Source organism: Hippopotamus amphibius, chromosome 13 (genome assembly GCF_030028045.1).
Source record: "Hippopotamus amphibius kiboko isolate mHipAmp2 chromosome 13, mHipAmp2.hap2, whole genome shotgun sequence".
Lineage (NCBI taxonomy): Eukaryota > Metazoa > Chordata > Mammalia > Artiodactyla > Hippopotamidae > Hippopotamus > Hippopotamus amphibius.
This window is the reverse complement of record NC_080198.1, coordinates 91,619,188-91,634,429: the sequence shown is the minus strand read 5'-3', so window position 1 is coordinate 91,634,429 and position 15,242 is coordinate 91,619,188. Positions and strand designations below refer to the sequence as shown.

General features: G+C 43.5%; 1 protein-coding gene across 2 annotated transcripts in view; it reads left to right on the top strand.

The window, feature by feature from the left end:
• The first annotated feature begins 393 nt into the window (after nucleotides 1–393).
• Nucleotides 394–15,242, top strand: part of STK32B (serine/threonine kinase 32B) — a 359,771-nt gene continuing 344,922 nt past the window's right edge. For both annotated transcript variants that reach the window (XM_057705907.1, XM_057705906.1), the window contains exon 1: nucleotides 394–445. In XM_057705907.1, coding sequence (XP_057561890.1) covers nucleotides 394–445 — 52 coding nt within the window. The remainder of the gene's footprint in view (nucleotides 446–15,242) is intronic.

Below are 15,242 nucleotides of genomic sequence, written 5' to 3'. Positions count from 1 at the left end.
CCCGCGCGCCCACTCTGCGCAGCCCCCGCCCATCCCCTCCTTCCCCTCCTGCTCCTCCTCCCGCGCCGCCTCCGGTCTCCCGCGAGGAGCGCGGCTCGGTGGCCCTGGCGCCGGGAGCTCCCGCGTTTAGCGGGCGCGAGGCGTGGCCGGCGAGCTGGTAGCGTGGCCGGTGCGGGGCGGGCCGGGCGGGAGAGCGCCGCCGGGGGACGCCGGGCAGGAGGGGGCGCGGTTCCCGCCCCTGCGCGGCGCTCGGCCCCCTCCGGCTCGGCGCGCGGCTGCAGCCTGGGCTGGGCGCTCGCAGCACCTCCCGCACCCGCACCCCGCAGCCCGCACCCTGCATCCCGGCGGCCGGGCATGTAGCAGCGGCAGCTGCGGCAGCCGCCGCGGCGGAATATGGGCGGGAACCACTCCCACAAGCCCCCGGTGTTTGACGAGAATGAGGAAGGTAAGAAGGCGAGGGGCGCGTGCCCCGCGCCGCCCCTTCGGGCACCGGCCGAGCATCCCTCCTGCCAGCACCCTTGGCTGAGCGCCGGCTGTGAGCCCGGCCCGTGCCGGGCGCGGGGCTTCTACCGAGGCAACAACTCCTCTGTGTCGGTGCCCCTTAGGGGCTGGGACGGTGCCGAGCGCGGGCCCCGGCGGCGGGTTCCGAGAGCAGAGTGAACCCGGAGGCTTCACTTGGGGGAGCTGGAGGGTTGAGTTGACTTCGGAGGCGAGGCTGAATGTTGCTCGGGCTCCGGGGAAGCCGAGGTGTCTTTCAGAGCCCGAGGCTGAAGGAGGCGGCGTGTGTGTGTGTGTGTGTATGTGTGTGTGTACACGTGTGTGTACACTACGCATCTGGTCTTGCGAACGGGTTCCATGCTGCCCTCCTCATTCGCCCGGGACAGCCTAGGGAAACTTTCTGGATTAAACTCTGTGGCTGGGCGGAAGGCGTCCCTCTGTTGGCAGCCTCCCAGGTGGAGGAGTGGTGTAGGCGGTCCAACCTCATCTAAACTCCAGAACTGGGTTCTTGCGGCTCAGATCGGTACAGCTTGGTATTTGGACTAGCAGAACTCCTTTTCCAGCGCTGTGTGTCTGTAGGCAACTTCCTTAACCTCTCTGAAACCTTTGTTTCGTCACCTAGGAGAAGAGACTTTTTATAACCGCCTGCTACCTTTGTTTGAAGCTTAACCACTGGTGATTCCTGTAAGAAGTGCTTTGCAGATATAATCAGTACAGAACTCTGCAGGGTGTTGTTTATGTGTTGACTGTGCCTCTAGAAGCCGGGTTTCCTATTGCACTGGTTTCTCCACTGTGCCCCAAATAAGAGGCAGGACTACAGAGCATATTCCACGTACCAGCCACTGTTCTGGGGCTTTATATGCGCTCACTCAGGTCTCACGGCAAACCTATGAGGTGGGTACTTTTGTTGTTCCATTTTACAGTTGAAGAAACAGAGGTGTCCTAGTCAGAGCTGGCTTTGAGGCTGGACAGTCTGCCCTGGAGGCAGTGCTTCTTGTGCCCAGCAATAGGCTTGTGGGCATTGATTGTGATGTCTAAATCTATCGAGGCTGTGGGTGGTAGTCAAACACTCACTACGGCAGTCCCTGTGAAAATACCTGCATACAGTCAATGTAATTGAGTCAAGCCCATTTGGTCCATTCTTAAAGGAGTTCCTAGTCTAGTAGCACTGAGGACCATCCGTGGTGATGAGGGCAGTGAGTGGGACCAGTGCAGGGGCTTGGGCACCCAAGGAAGGCTGAGCTCTTCCCGGTTGTTCAGTCTGGAGCACTGGTAGGTAGGGAGCCAGGAGTGGACAGATAAGAGGTAGCCAGGTGGGTGGGGGAGGCTCTTGTGTATCCCAGGAAGCGTTTGGACACCATGTAGCTGAACTCTTTCCCCAGTCAAGTTTGCAATGACCCTTAATTGCTCTATGAAAGCCAAAGTGATCTTGACACTGAAATCAGTATTTAAACGTGTGCTCTGCTAGGGACATCCTGCTTGGGGTGGATGCGGAGCAGGTCCATCCCTTTGGGAGCACTTCTGTCTTGTGAGGTTACATTCAGAGCTGATCAGATCCTATGAGAAGATAAACTCATTGACAGATGGAGAGGATGACTTGGGCCAGAAACTTTGTACTCTCAACCAGTCAAAGTTTTCTGCTCTATTTTGGGGAACGGACCTATATTAGTCTGCTCAGGCTGCTACAACAATATACCCCAGATGCGGGAATACCTGGCTTCCCAGTGGTTAGGACTCTGCACTCTCACTGTCAAGCGCCTGGGTTCAATCCCTGGTCAGGGAACTAAAATCCCATAAGCCGTGTGTCATGGACCCCCCCCCCCCAAAAAAAAAAAAAAGAAAGAAAGCATTTATAGGATACCCCAGATGCTTAAAGAACAGAATTTGGTGGTGGTGGTGGCTTAACCGAAATTTATTTTCTCACTGTTTTGGAGGCTGGAAGTCCAAGATCCAGGTGTCTGCCTTCAGGGTTGGTTTCTGGTGAGGGCTCGCTCTCTGGCTTGCAGACAGCCTCCTTCTCCTTGGGTCCTCACGTGACCCATGTGCTCAAGGAGGTAGAGATCTCTGGTGACTCCTTCTCTTCTTATAAGAATGCTGATCCCACAGGATTAGGGCCTCACCCTGATGACCTCACGAAACATTAATGATCTCCTTAAAAGCCCTCTCTCCAAACATAGTTATGTTGGAGGCTAGAGCTTTAGCATCTGAAGTTTGGAGGGGACACAAATCAGCCCATGTCAGGATCCTTTGATGAAAGCCATGGGCTCCTTTCCCAGAAGAAAGCACAAACTTATGCGTCATCCCCAATTTTAGAGGTTCGTGGTACTAGCCTGGGTCAAAGGTCACGTTTCAGGTAATTTTTTTTAGCGTCTTTCTCTTTTATTTGCAGAGGAAATTTGCCTCCCTTATATCGACAACTTTATCCAGAAACTATGGTTTAAAATATTTATTGGCAAAAAGTTATATGGCCAACCTTTTGATTTTCCTGCTGTTGTTCCTCATTCCGAAAGTGGTCGGGCTCAAGGTCAACTGCCTGTTTGAAATACAAGGTTAGGACTCTCCTCATTTTCCCAGCTTCCAGCTCAGTGAAACATTAACTTGTTTGATTTTGCCAGCATATTTCTCAATACCTGTGCAAGTAACACACTGTTTTTTGCCACCAATTGATTCATTTATTTCATAGGCATTTACTGATTGTCTTTTCTGCACCCACCCCTGTGCTGGGCAGCAGGAATATGGAGAAGATGGAGGCAAAGTTCTAACCCTCAGGGAGCTTGCAGAACAGATAAACAGTCAGGACAGTGCAAGAGAGCTCAGGAAACTGTGGTATCCTACAGGAGGGGCCCTAACCCTGGGGTAGGGAGGAGGGGGCAGAGAAGACTTCCTCTTAGACGAGGTCTTGCAAAAATGGTAGGAGTTCCCGGGAAGGAAAGATTGGTAGATAGGGGAAGGGTGTTTCAGAGGGAGGGAACAGAATGTGCAAAGACAGACGGTAAGGAGTAAACATGGCTCACTGGGGAGATCGTGGAGGCTTTAGTATTCCTGCAATGTGGCATGTGAGGCTGGAAGCTACAGAAGATAAACTCTGAGTGCTGGGCTGGCCTTAAAGGGCTCAGTGGCCATGTGTTTTGAATTGACCTATGGGCATCTGTAGTCACAGAAGGAATTTAAGCAGGGCCGTGACGTGGTCCAGTGACTGAATATGTTCTTCCAAACCAGAGTTGTTGAGTGGTTGAAGATGCATATGCCTACCCGACCAGAACAAATCTGATTTGTAAGTAATTTAAAGCTGAACTATTGCTGAAATTTTACCATTGCGTAATTGTACTGTAACCGTCTACATTCTGATGGCGAACGTTTAACTTGCATCCGGATAATGTTCACAATTGTAACTTAGTGATGCATTGTGTGGACTGCTTTTCGTACCTAATTGGGAATCATTATCACAACTCAGCCAGGAAGGTCTCATAGTCTGCATTTTATTAGAGAGGTTACAGAGGACCTCTGGAAAACTGCCCAGGGTCCGATGGCCGATGTGTGGATGAGCTGGGACTCATCCCCAGGCCTGTTTAACTTCAGAGTCTGGTACCTAACACTGTTTCCTGTGCCAGCCCTGGGGACCTACAGGAAAATTCATCCCTCACAGATATGTAGGACCAACTCAGGATAACACTAGTACACCAATCAGGCTCTGACAGAGGTCTCTTTATGCAAATGTCTATAGGAAGGTAGGAACAGTGCATCCTGACAGCACTTGCTCATGTACAACCATCAGCTACCATCTTCAAAAAACATTTTGTTGGGCAGTCATATGATAATGCACGTTCTGGGAATGAAAGCAAAATCACCTCCCTTTCCAAATTCGTGTCAAAATTGTTTTTAAGTTATTTTTTTCCTTTACTGTCCTAATCTATGTCTAGACATTTTTACATAAGGGTACACTTCACACGATAAAATTTTGGCTTCTTCTCTTAGCGTGTTTCAATAGTTTATGTTGCTTAATGTCTTCAAAATTAATATTTTAATAGACTGTAGTATTCCATTTGGTAGAACTATCATAATTTACTTAAATGTTTTCTTGTTGTTAGACATGCAGGCTGTTTTCAGTTTTTCATCTTTATAAGTAAGTTGCCTGAAAATTTTATACATAAAGCATTTTTATTCTTTTAAGTGAATTCCTTAAAATATGGTGCAGGGAGTGACATTATTAGATAGAAAGGATTGAATACTTTTTAAGACTCCAGAAACATGTTCTTAAATTGTGTTTCCAAAGGGTTTTTTAAAATATCGATGTTGTATCAATTTATGGCTTGTACCCACATTTGAGGGTATCGATTTTACAACCTCGTAACCAGGTACCCAGCGCTTGGTATTCTCATTTTAGATTGTCAGGAGTTAAAGGGACATTAAAAAGAAGTGTAACTTCTATAGTATTATTGGGCCAGGTAACTTCACATGCAGCATAGAACATGAAAGCATCTTCTTGGCTAAAATAAATAGACAACAAAAGTTGTTTAACTCTGGGCACAGTCAGATAACGAAGGCAATTTAAAAAAATCACTCCCTAAGTTGCAATCACGCTTCACTTGGAGATAGTCTTTTGAACCCGGGGTGTCCCTGTCATTGTGATTCACAACGTGGCTAAGATCTCTGATGGGGCAGGATTTGCTTCCAACTTTGTCTCAACATTTTTAGAACTCCGGGAGCAAGCTCACTCATGTTATCCATTGTTTTTCTTCCTTGCACCAGTTGTGGCTTCTGCAAAATGTGGAAACCAAAAATATTCTGAGAAAGTTCAGAATTGCTTTGAATGTCCTTTGCTCTATATATATAGAGCACATACAGAAGTAGAGGCTGGAGAGATGCCATGCAAGGGATGTGGGCTTATGGGCTTGGTGTCCATATGTGTATCAGGCATGTGCATGTTTAATGCAGGAGTCTAGGATGTAAAGCTTAGATTTTCAGATCTAATTTGAAAATTCATTTGGATTTGTCTTATACATGGGGGATTAAGAAAATGACCATGAATCAGTCTGAGATGGTTAAGTAGAAATGAATTGTAGGATGCATTCATACCTTTCAACCCTCCTAAAAAATAAGTCAGGATTTCATAAGGACAAACCGTGTATCAAGCGTCTGTATAAAGTCAGACATAAATGTACACACTATTGGATTTCACTGATTCTAAGGCACACATTTTCCCATATTTTTACATTTCTGAAGTTGGGATGTGCTTTACGATCACTGCTGGCCGTGGTGGTACTTGTGATGTAGTTTTATTGTTTGTATGTGGTCACAGTAGTTTGTACTAACATGATATATAAAAGGTCTAAAGGAGCTCTTTCGGGGGTATGAAAGAATCACATCAGAGATTAATTGGCAGCATTTCTTCCTTCTTGGTGGCACATAAAGTAATAGTGCTTTTAACATGGATGGCATCTGAAAGTAGATGGATTAGGGCATGCCAGCCTCCTTCAGCTGCAAGTGACAGAAAAGCAGCATGAGTTCCTCCGAAGGGAATTAATTGGCTCTGGCCACTTCTCATTGCTTCCATTCTGGTCCAAACCGGGGTCACCTCTCTTGTTTAGATTATTACAATAACCTCCTTAACTGGTCTCTTTACTTTTTCCCTTCCCCTCTTCAGTGGCACCTCCATGCAGCAGCCAGTGTGATCCTGTTAATGTGAGCATCATTTTTCGTGCATTTGTCTCCTCCTAAGGAGTTACAAGCTCCTTAAAGTAGAGATGTGGTGTGATTGATTCACTGCTGTGTCCCCAAGGCCTAAAACACCTGGGACATAATAGATGCTCAATACATTTTTGCTGGACAAATCACTAAATGAACGAATGGAGGTGTACATCTCATTAGCTGTAGCTAGAACTAGGTTCCTGGATAATATCATGAGAAATCTCTCTCCTTGGATCCTCTCCTCTGTGTAGCTCCAAGCAGGCTCTCTCCTCATGGGGCCCTCACCACCCCCAGGCTCACAGCCTCACAGCTCTGCGTGTGACAAAGGGAGCATCTTTTTCTCCATCGCTGCAGGGAACATCCCAGGGTTAGTTCTGATGGGTTCTGATAAGGTCTTGGGCCATTCTTGAACCAATGTCTGTGACCAGGAAGACTGAGGCTTTCACTGACTGGGCTGGGATCTCATGCCACCCTTGGATTCAGGGGGTGGCGTTGGTTCCCCTTGAGGCATTGGGACTAAGAAGATATGTGAAGAATACTCTCAAGGAATACTGGCGTATCAACAGAAGAAGGAAAGTGGATGCTGAGGCAGGCAGGTGAAAACAAACAGAAGCATCTACTCCAGTGACTATTATTTTTGTGTTGCTTGAACCATGGTTTGGAACCCTGCGGCTGATCATCTTTAAGTTTGTTTGGTTGCATGCCCACTTCTGCACTAGACTGTGACTTCCTGAAGAGTAGCAACTCTTTCCTTTTCACCTTGGTGTCTTCAAGGCCTAGAATGGGGCCAGTGAAGGCCTATGGCAGCTCTTTGTTGAATGAGAGATGAAAGTAATCACTTATTGGTGGCCAATTTCTTAAATTCTTCTGGGTTCAGAAGCTATTGAAAAACAAACACAGAAATTTCAGACATATTATTAATGAAGTTGGTTTGGAGAACTGACTTGGATTTGAGTCCAGAGTGGCCTTTCTATTTTTGTCCCTTAATTTCAACCTTGAGACTTGCTTGGACAGAGAATTGAGTCTGTAAAGTGGGCTGTGGAACTGTGGTTTCCAGTCACAGAGAATCCCAGGAAATTTCCAAAAAATGTCCACCTGTAATGATTAATGGATATCAGACTCTCATATGTCATGATTCAGGCTATCACTTCTCTTCCCATGGAGAGAGAAGGCAGAGCTTTTCCCTACTGCTTTCTGGGTAAGACAAAATCCCTCTTTTATGAGACAGCAAAAGTGTGGAGAGGGGAGATGGCACTTGCAATATGAGCTGGAGTGGATAGGGTTTTAGGATGGTGACAGAATTTATGTTGAGTCTTGAGGGAAGGATTTAAATGCCTTGAGAGAAAAAGGATCTATATTTTAGAAGGATCAAACAGCATAAGCTGGCACTGAGCTTAGGTATTTTCCTGAGAGAATTGGTAGGAACAAAATATTCTCAGCAGTACTCAGTTATCTAAAATCTGGGCTCTGAGCTATTGCAGACAGAGATGGAGAAACTGTTCTACAAAGAGTAGTGAGGGTCCTGACATCCTAAAGCGATATTCTCCTTCAGAAAACAATGGGGACAAAAAGTTCAGGATACCAGGGGAGAATGGTACACCAGAACAACCAAGAATATGGTATCAGGCTTACTAGCCAGAGGTCATTCTCTTAGCCAGAGCCAACCAAGGAAAAAGTGAAGACCAATGTTGTTACTGATCCTGGAATCTAACTCCTTACAGTCCTTGGCTTTTCTGACCTGCTTGGAGTATCCTTATTCATTGAGGATTCTGGCCTCCGGTTCCTCTTTCCACATGTGAAGTCAGTAATATAAACACCCTGTTCTCTCAATGTGGGTCTTTACCACTGTTCACTTATAGCCCGTCCCTGTTTATTTCCATGCACACAAAAAAATTGTTCTTGCCTGTCCCTTTGCAGTTCTGTAGGACCATGTGACTTGCTTTGGTCAATGTGAGCAGAGGTGATGTGTGTCACATCTTGGAAAAAGTATTTACGCACTAGATGTCCCTTCATGTCTCTGCAACTCTGGGCAACCGTGGTATTCTGGATGGTGGAACTTACTTCAGCCTGGTTCCCAGTGTGAGTGTAACGTGGAATGGAGGCCACCTGACCTGGGACATGGTATCAGTGAGACAGACACTTCTGCTTTTTGAAGTCACTGAGATTTGGAGCTGCTTGTTATTGTAGCATAACACAGCCTGTCTGGATTGGCACACTTACGAAAACCAGCCCTCCCTCAGGCAGAAGGCACTCCCTATTTTACAGTTAAGTATTATGTTAGCTGTATTGTTGTTGTAGATACTTTTTATCACGTTATTTCTCCTTCTATCCTGATTTGCTGGGAGGTTTTATTATCAATGAGGGTTGAATTTAAGTAAATGATTTTTCTCCATCTGTTGAGATATGTGGTTTTTCCTCCTTTTCTTTTTCTGACTAGGTGAAGAATCAAATTTTTAGAGTATTTTCAGATAGTAAGTCAACCTTTCCTTCTTGGCATAAAACCCACTTTCTCATGATATGATATATTATTAGATTTGATTTGCTAATATTTTGTTTATAAGTTTTTCAGAAGAGGATATCATGAACAGTATGCCAATACATTTGAAACTTGGGTAGAATAACCACTTTGAAAAACACAACTTAGCAAAAATAATACGAGGAGAATTTAAGTATTAGAATAATTCTATATCTATTAACGAATTGAACCTGTAGTAAAAATGTTCTTGTAAAGGAAAGTCTAGGCCCAGATGTCTTCATAGGTGAATTCTTCCAAATGTTAGAAATAATAATAATGATAACCCTCCACAAGCTCTTGCAGAGGAGAGCAAGAAAAAACACACTTTTAATGTCTTTCAAAAAAAATTGTATTGAAGTATAGTTGATTTACAATCTTGTGTTAATTTCAGCTGTATGGCAAAGTGACTCAGTTACACATATATGTTCTTTTTCATATTATTTTCCATTATGGTTATCACAGGATATTGAATATAGTTCCCTGTGTTCTACAGTAGGACCTTGCTGTTTATCCATCCTATATGTACTAGTTTGCATCTGCTAATCCCAAACTCCCACCACTTCCCTCCCCCACCCCCTTAATGTCTTTATTAGTTTCTTGGATCAAGGTTATATTGGCCTCATGAAAAGAATTTGGAAGTATACCATTTCTTGCAATTCCCTGTAAGAGTTTGCTTAGGATTGTCATTACTTCTGTTTCAAGTGTATTGACATAAAGGTCATAATAGCTTCTCCATCTTTTCAATGTTTGTAGGATCTGAGTGATACCTTCTTTTTCAGTTCTGATTTTGGTAATTTGTATTTTCTCGCTCTATTTTTTGATTGGTCTTGCTTGGATTTATCAGTTTTTTAAATTTAAAAATAGCCTTGGCTTTCTTAATTTTTATTTGTTTGCTAATGATTCAGTGATGTATGTTCTCATTTTAATTTTCTCCTACGTACTTTTTGGTTTAACTTACCGTTCTTTTTCTAGATTTTTGAGATAGGATTTTAGATCATTGATTATATTGACTCACATATTCTGCTCATTATTTCTTCCTTCACTTGAAAATTTCCATTGGAATTATCTTCATTTTGCCTGAAATGTTTCTTTAGCATTCCTTTAGTGTATGCCTTCTGGCGACGAGTCTCACTTTCTATTTGTCTGAAAATGTCTTTATTTAAACTTTGTTTATGAATGATTATTTGTCTGGATATCAAATTCTATGTCAGCAGCATTTTCCTTCAGCAGTTTGAAAATATGATTCTATTGTCTTATGGTTTTTATTGTTTCTAATTAAAAGACAACTGTCAGTACTAATTTTTGCTCCCTTTCAGCTGATATGGTTTTTTTTTGTCTCGCTGCTTTTAAGAATTTTATATTTTGCTATAAAATTTAAATCAGAAATTAAATCAGAAATGTGCTTACGGTTTGCATAGGTCTGGCGTTCTGGCCATCATCTACTGTGGCTCTTGCTTCTTGTATCTGTGTTTTAGCGGCATTGTTATTTTTGCAGGATTCTTATTTTTCTTTTAATATCACTTCTGACATTTTCTTTCTCCTCATATTATCAAATTCAGGTTGCACAGATACTAGGCCTCATCACTATGCCTTGTATGGCTCTGACAGTATTTCCGTATTTTTAAAAATTCTTTTGTTTCTCTTTATTGTTAGTCCAAATATTTTCTTCTAGTCTGTTTCTTTTGTAATCACTTCAGGTCTATCTGCTATGTAGTATAACTTTCATGTTCTTAATATTCACTGTTGCACTTTTCAGTTCTAGAATCACCATTTGGTTCTCTTTCATGGCTTTCACCTCTGCTGAAATTCTCAAAACCTCCTTTTTAATTATTTAAACCTATCAATCACGTTTACTTAGAAGACATATTTGATAATTCCATTGTTTGGTAACCTTCTATTTTTATTGTCCATTGTTTCCTTTTAAACATCTTTTGTCTTCTCATTTACCTGGTGGTGGTTTTTTTTTATTGCATGCTTGGCATTATTTAGGAAACAGTAGAGAAATAATTTGAGGATTTGGATGATATGTTTCCTTAGAAAGGTTTTCTTTTCGCTTTTTGTAGGCGACTGAGCTGGAGCGCCAGGAATTGCTTTTGATCTGAATCCTCACAGAGATTGAGATGATGAGACATCCTGTGAGGACCGTTCTCATCCCTTTCACAATCACTCCTGGAGCAAACCCCTTTGGCATCCTTACAGGAGGCGCAGAGTTTACCAAGCCTCTTCCTTGTTGGTAGACTCTGATTTTTAGTATGCGACCTGTCTCTAAAGCCTGTGAGGGCCTCCAAACCCTGTTTGACTTCTTAGCCTCCTGAAAGCTGCTTTCAGATTCGGCAGATGCCTCTCGAGGAAGAGTGATCTCAAGGCTGGGCCCATCTCTTTGGGCTTTTCTTTTTCATAGATACTCAACCTGCAGCTCCTCACTCTTTTGAAAGTTCTATGAGTCCTTCAAATAGATTTTAAAATACATATTTTGTAGAGTTATCCTAGTTCTTATTAGCAGGAAGGCTGACCAAAACCAGTAGCTGACCAGAAGCAGAAGTCCTCTCCTCAGTGTTTATCTGTGCACAGTGTCTTCTATTTTAATAATAAGCTCTCCCTGGTACCCATGTCACCTTAGGTCTACCACCCAACACCCCTCCGTTTCACAACCATACTTCCGCCCAAAACAGTCTTCACTTTGTGTCCTCACTTTCTCATGATAACTTGGTCCTCAGCTCATTACATTGGCTTCATCATTTCAGTGGAATAGCTCTGAATAGGGTCACCATGATCATTTGGTTCTTAAAACTAGCATATGATTGTAAGGCTTTTCTTTCTTGGAAATAAGAAAATGAGCTCACTCATAAACTCATGATCTAACTGAAGAAATAGAGCCTGTCCTGTTCTTTTGAAGCTCCCTGGGCTTGCCTCCCTGACTGCATCCCTACAGTGCTTAATTTTTATTGCTTTATGAAATTTATAAAAATGGTACCACATTTTATGTATTCTTCTGTACTTTGCAGTTTTTGCTCAAGATTGAGTTGCTACGGTTCACCCAGGCTGTGTATCGCTGTACTCTCTTCATTTTCCCCGGTGTATAGTGTTCCATCATGTGACTGTACCATGAATTACACCCTTCCTGCTGACAGTGGACGTTTGTACTCTTTCTAGTTTTTGACTATTATGAACAATGCTGTTATGGACAATTTTGTATATATCTCTCAGTGCACATATGCAAGAATTTCTTTAGAATATATACCATTAGGAGAATGGCTGGGTCATGGAACAGGTGTATATGTTCAACTTTGTCAGATAACGGCAAATTGTTTTCCAAAGTGGTTGTACCAGTTTACACTCCGATAAGCTATGTATAGACACTTCCATTGCTCTACATCAGCAGTGTTCTAAAGAAATATGATGAAGTCCCCAAACGCAAGCCACATTTGTCATTTAAAAATTTCTACTAGTGACATTATAAAGGTAAAAAGAATTAGCTGATCTTAAGAATAGATTTTATTTACCCTAATGTAACTAAAATATTATAATTTCAATGTCAAAATTATTGAGATTTTTACATCTTTTTATTCATACTAAGTCTTTGAAATTGGCTATGTATTTTGCAGTAACAACATGTCTTAATTTGGACTAGCTACATTTAAAGTGCTCAAAAGCCGCATGTGGTTTGTGGCTACCCTATAGGACCACACATCTTTCCTTCCTTGCCAATATTTAGTGTTATGGACTTTTTCATATTTGCCAATCGAATGAGCATAAAATGGTATCCTATTGTTGTTTTCAATTGCATTTCCCCACTAACAAGGTTGAGGTTTCTTTATATATTTAATTCCCACTTTTGTGAAGTGCCTGTTCATAGCTTTGTTAATTTTTCTTCTAGAAGTCTGCCTTTTTGGATTGATTTGTGGTTCTTTACATATTTTAGATAACTCTTCTTTGTCAGTTATATGTGTTGCAAATATTGTCTTCTATTTTTTGATTTCCCTTTTTAAGTCCTTTATGATGTTTATTGGCTGTTCCTTCTCCATCTTTTTTGCAAGATCAGCCTCCTCCCCCTTGCAATAAATCTTGGAAATCCTCAGTACTGAGCCCTTGTACCTCTTCCTTAGCTCTCTGTACTGCCTCTCCAGGTGATCTTGTCAACCCCTACACGTTCAGTCACTCTGTACCAGTCTGAGTGCAGTCCGGAGGCCAAAGCAATGTCAGAAAGGGAAAATGTAGTGCAAAGAACTGTCATCTAGTCAAAAGGTTAACTTCGAAAAGGAGTCAGGACTCTAGGAGGTCCAGAAGTAGCAACTTCAGCAAAACAGCTACTCCTGCTAGGGCTGAGGGTGAGTTAACAGGGGAAGAACTCAGAAACCTAGAAGAGGGCTCCCCTTTCCATCCAGTCTGTGTTTCAGAACTCTTTGGCAAGGGCCTGGTTGTCTGAGCTACAGGCATCCTATTGGGTGCCACAGAAACTTGCAGGAGGATGCTGGCTGCAGCCTGTCCAGGAGGGCTGCTGAGATAAGCGCTACCCTGTCCCCTGCACACCAACCTACAGCAGCACGCGGAAATCAGCGCACCGGAAGAAAAAGGGACGTCCCCTCCTCCCACCCTGGACCGGCAGCGTCTCTCTTGCGCCCTCTATTGGCCATGCCGAAGGTGAAGCCAGCTGGAAACAAACCCACAGGGTCCTGTCCAGTATCAGGAAGCAGTGGATGTGGAACTGACAGACGGTACATGAATAACTGGTGCCTATTCCTCTGGAGCATGACTCAGTAATTTATTTCCTTAATTCACATTTCTCCTCTGGGCTCCTAATCTGTGTGCCTGTGTATATATTTCCACTTGGATGTCTCAAAAGAATACCTCAAATTCAAGATGACCTCAAACTCACGTTTTTTCAGAGGTTCCCAGCTTAGTGCACAATACCATCATCTACCCAGTTGCAGAAGCCAAAATCTCTGAGGTTTTCCTTAATCCTTCCATCTCCCTCACCCCCACAAATCCAATTAGGCACCTGGCTGTGTTGATCTTCCTTCCCAAATATCTCCCAAATCTGCCTTTTCTTTCCAGCCACACCACCACCATCTCCATTCAGTATCGCCCCTCATGGGACCCCTGTGCTGCCTCCTGACTGGTCTCCGTGCTCCCTCTTGCCCTTTCAGCACATCCTCCAAACAACCACCAGAATCACAGCTTTAAATCACGAATATGACCATGTTGGTCCTGCTTAGTGCTCCTTAGTGGCTTCACTGCTCTCAGGACGAAGATTAGGAACGTCCTATGGCCTCCAAGGTTGTATGATCTGGAACCTGCCCACCTCTCCCATCTCGTCTCATCTCTCGTGAGTTAAGTTGTTCAGTGCACTTAAATTTCTTAGAGTACCTGGCACATGGTCGTTGTCCTCTCAAGTTAGCTACTCTCCTCATTCTTCCTGTAATCAATGCTGTTATTTATACTCTTCAACCATGCGAGCATTCTTTCAGTTCCATGTAAGTTGTGTGCCCACTCCTGCCCCTGGGCCATATCACTTGTTCTCTCTGCCTGAAATGCTTTTCCGCCCATCTGCATCCCACCTGGCTTAGTTATATCCCACTCATCTGTCTTCAAGATGCCTTATCTCATCCCCAGACTGCATCATGACCCTCAGGAAACCCCCCTCAAACAACCACAATTCTCCTTCACTACATTTGTCACGTTTGTAGTCCTGTACTCGTGTGACTCCTTCATTAATGTCTGTCTCCCCCATGAGACTGAAGTCTCTATGAGGACAGGGCCTGTGACTCTTACTGTATCTAGTGTGAGTCCCACTGCTTTACAAAGTGTCTGTCATTGTAGCGGCTCATCCTTGAGCGTCTGTCAGGAAAGACAAATAAGCATCACTGTGTAACCTGTGACAGGTAACAGCTTCCCTCCTGGTATCTGAAGGAGGCAGTCTGGGGAAAAGGAAAGCCAAATTATATTTAAGAAGCACCTACTATGGGCCAAACATTTTTCATATATGATTTCATTTGGTCTTCAGAACAACACTTCAGAATAAGAGTGGCAACTTTGGCTTCATTTTATATCTGAGGATATTGGGGTATGGAGAGGTTGACTAAGTTGTCTTAGGTGATACTGTTGTGTTGCTTGGCCTCACTTCTTTCTGTGTAACTGGAACTCTCTTTCCCACATATCAGTCTTTCCCAAGATTCAGCCCTTTGCGTCCCACCTGCAGAATTATTTTTTACCACAGCCACATATTACCTGTACTGTTATTTACTTCGTACTTTTCTCTATCTTGACTGATTTTACTTTAATAGAACTTTTTACAAAGGCACTTAAATGGATTAAGACTTCTATAAATAAGAAGAAAGATAAAGTCAAGATAAAGGAAGGTAGATACAAAACAATGATATTTGGTGTAGCAGGAGACTATTAACCTACTGTAGACCCTTCGTTTGTGGTTATTTTTGGAGTGGATTTGTAATCACTGAACTCCCAGCAGCCCTGGGCAGCAGCTGTGTGGATGCAGGGCTGGTGGAGGGGTCTGCAGGGTAGGCATTTGCATGTTAGCTCG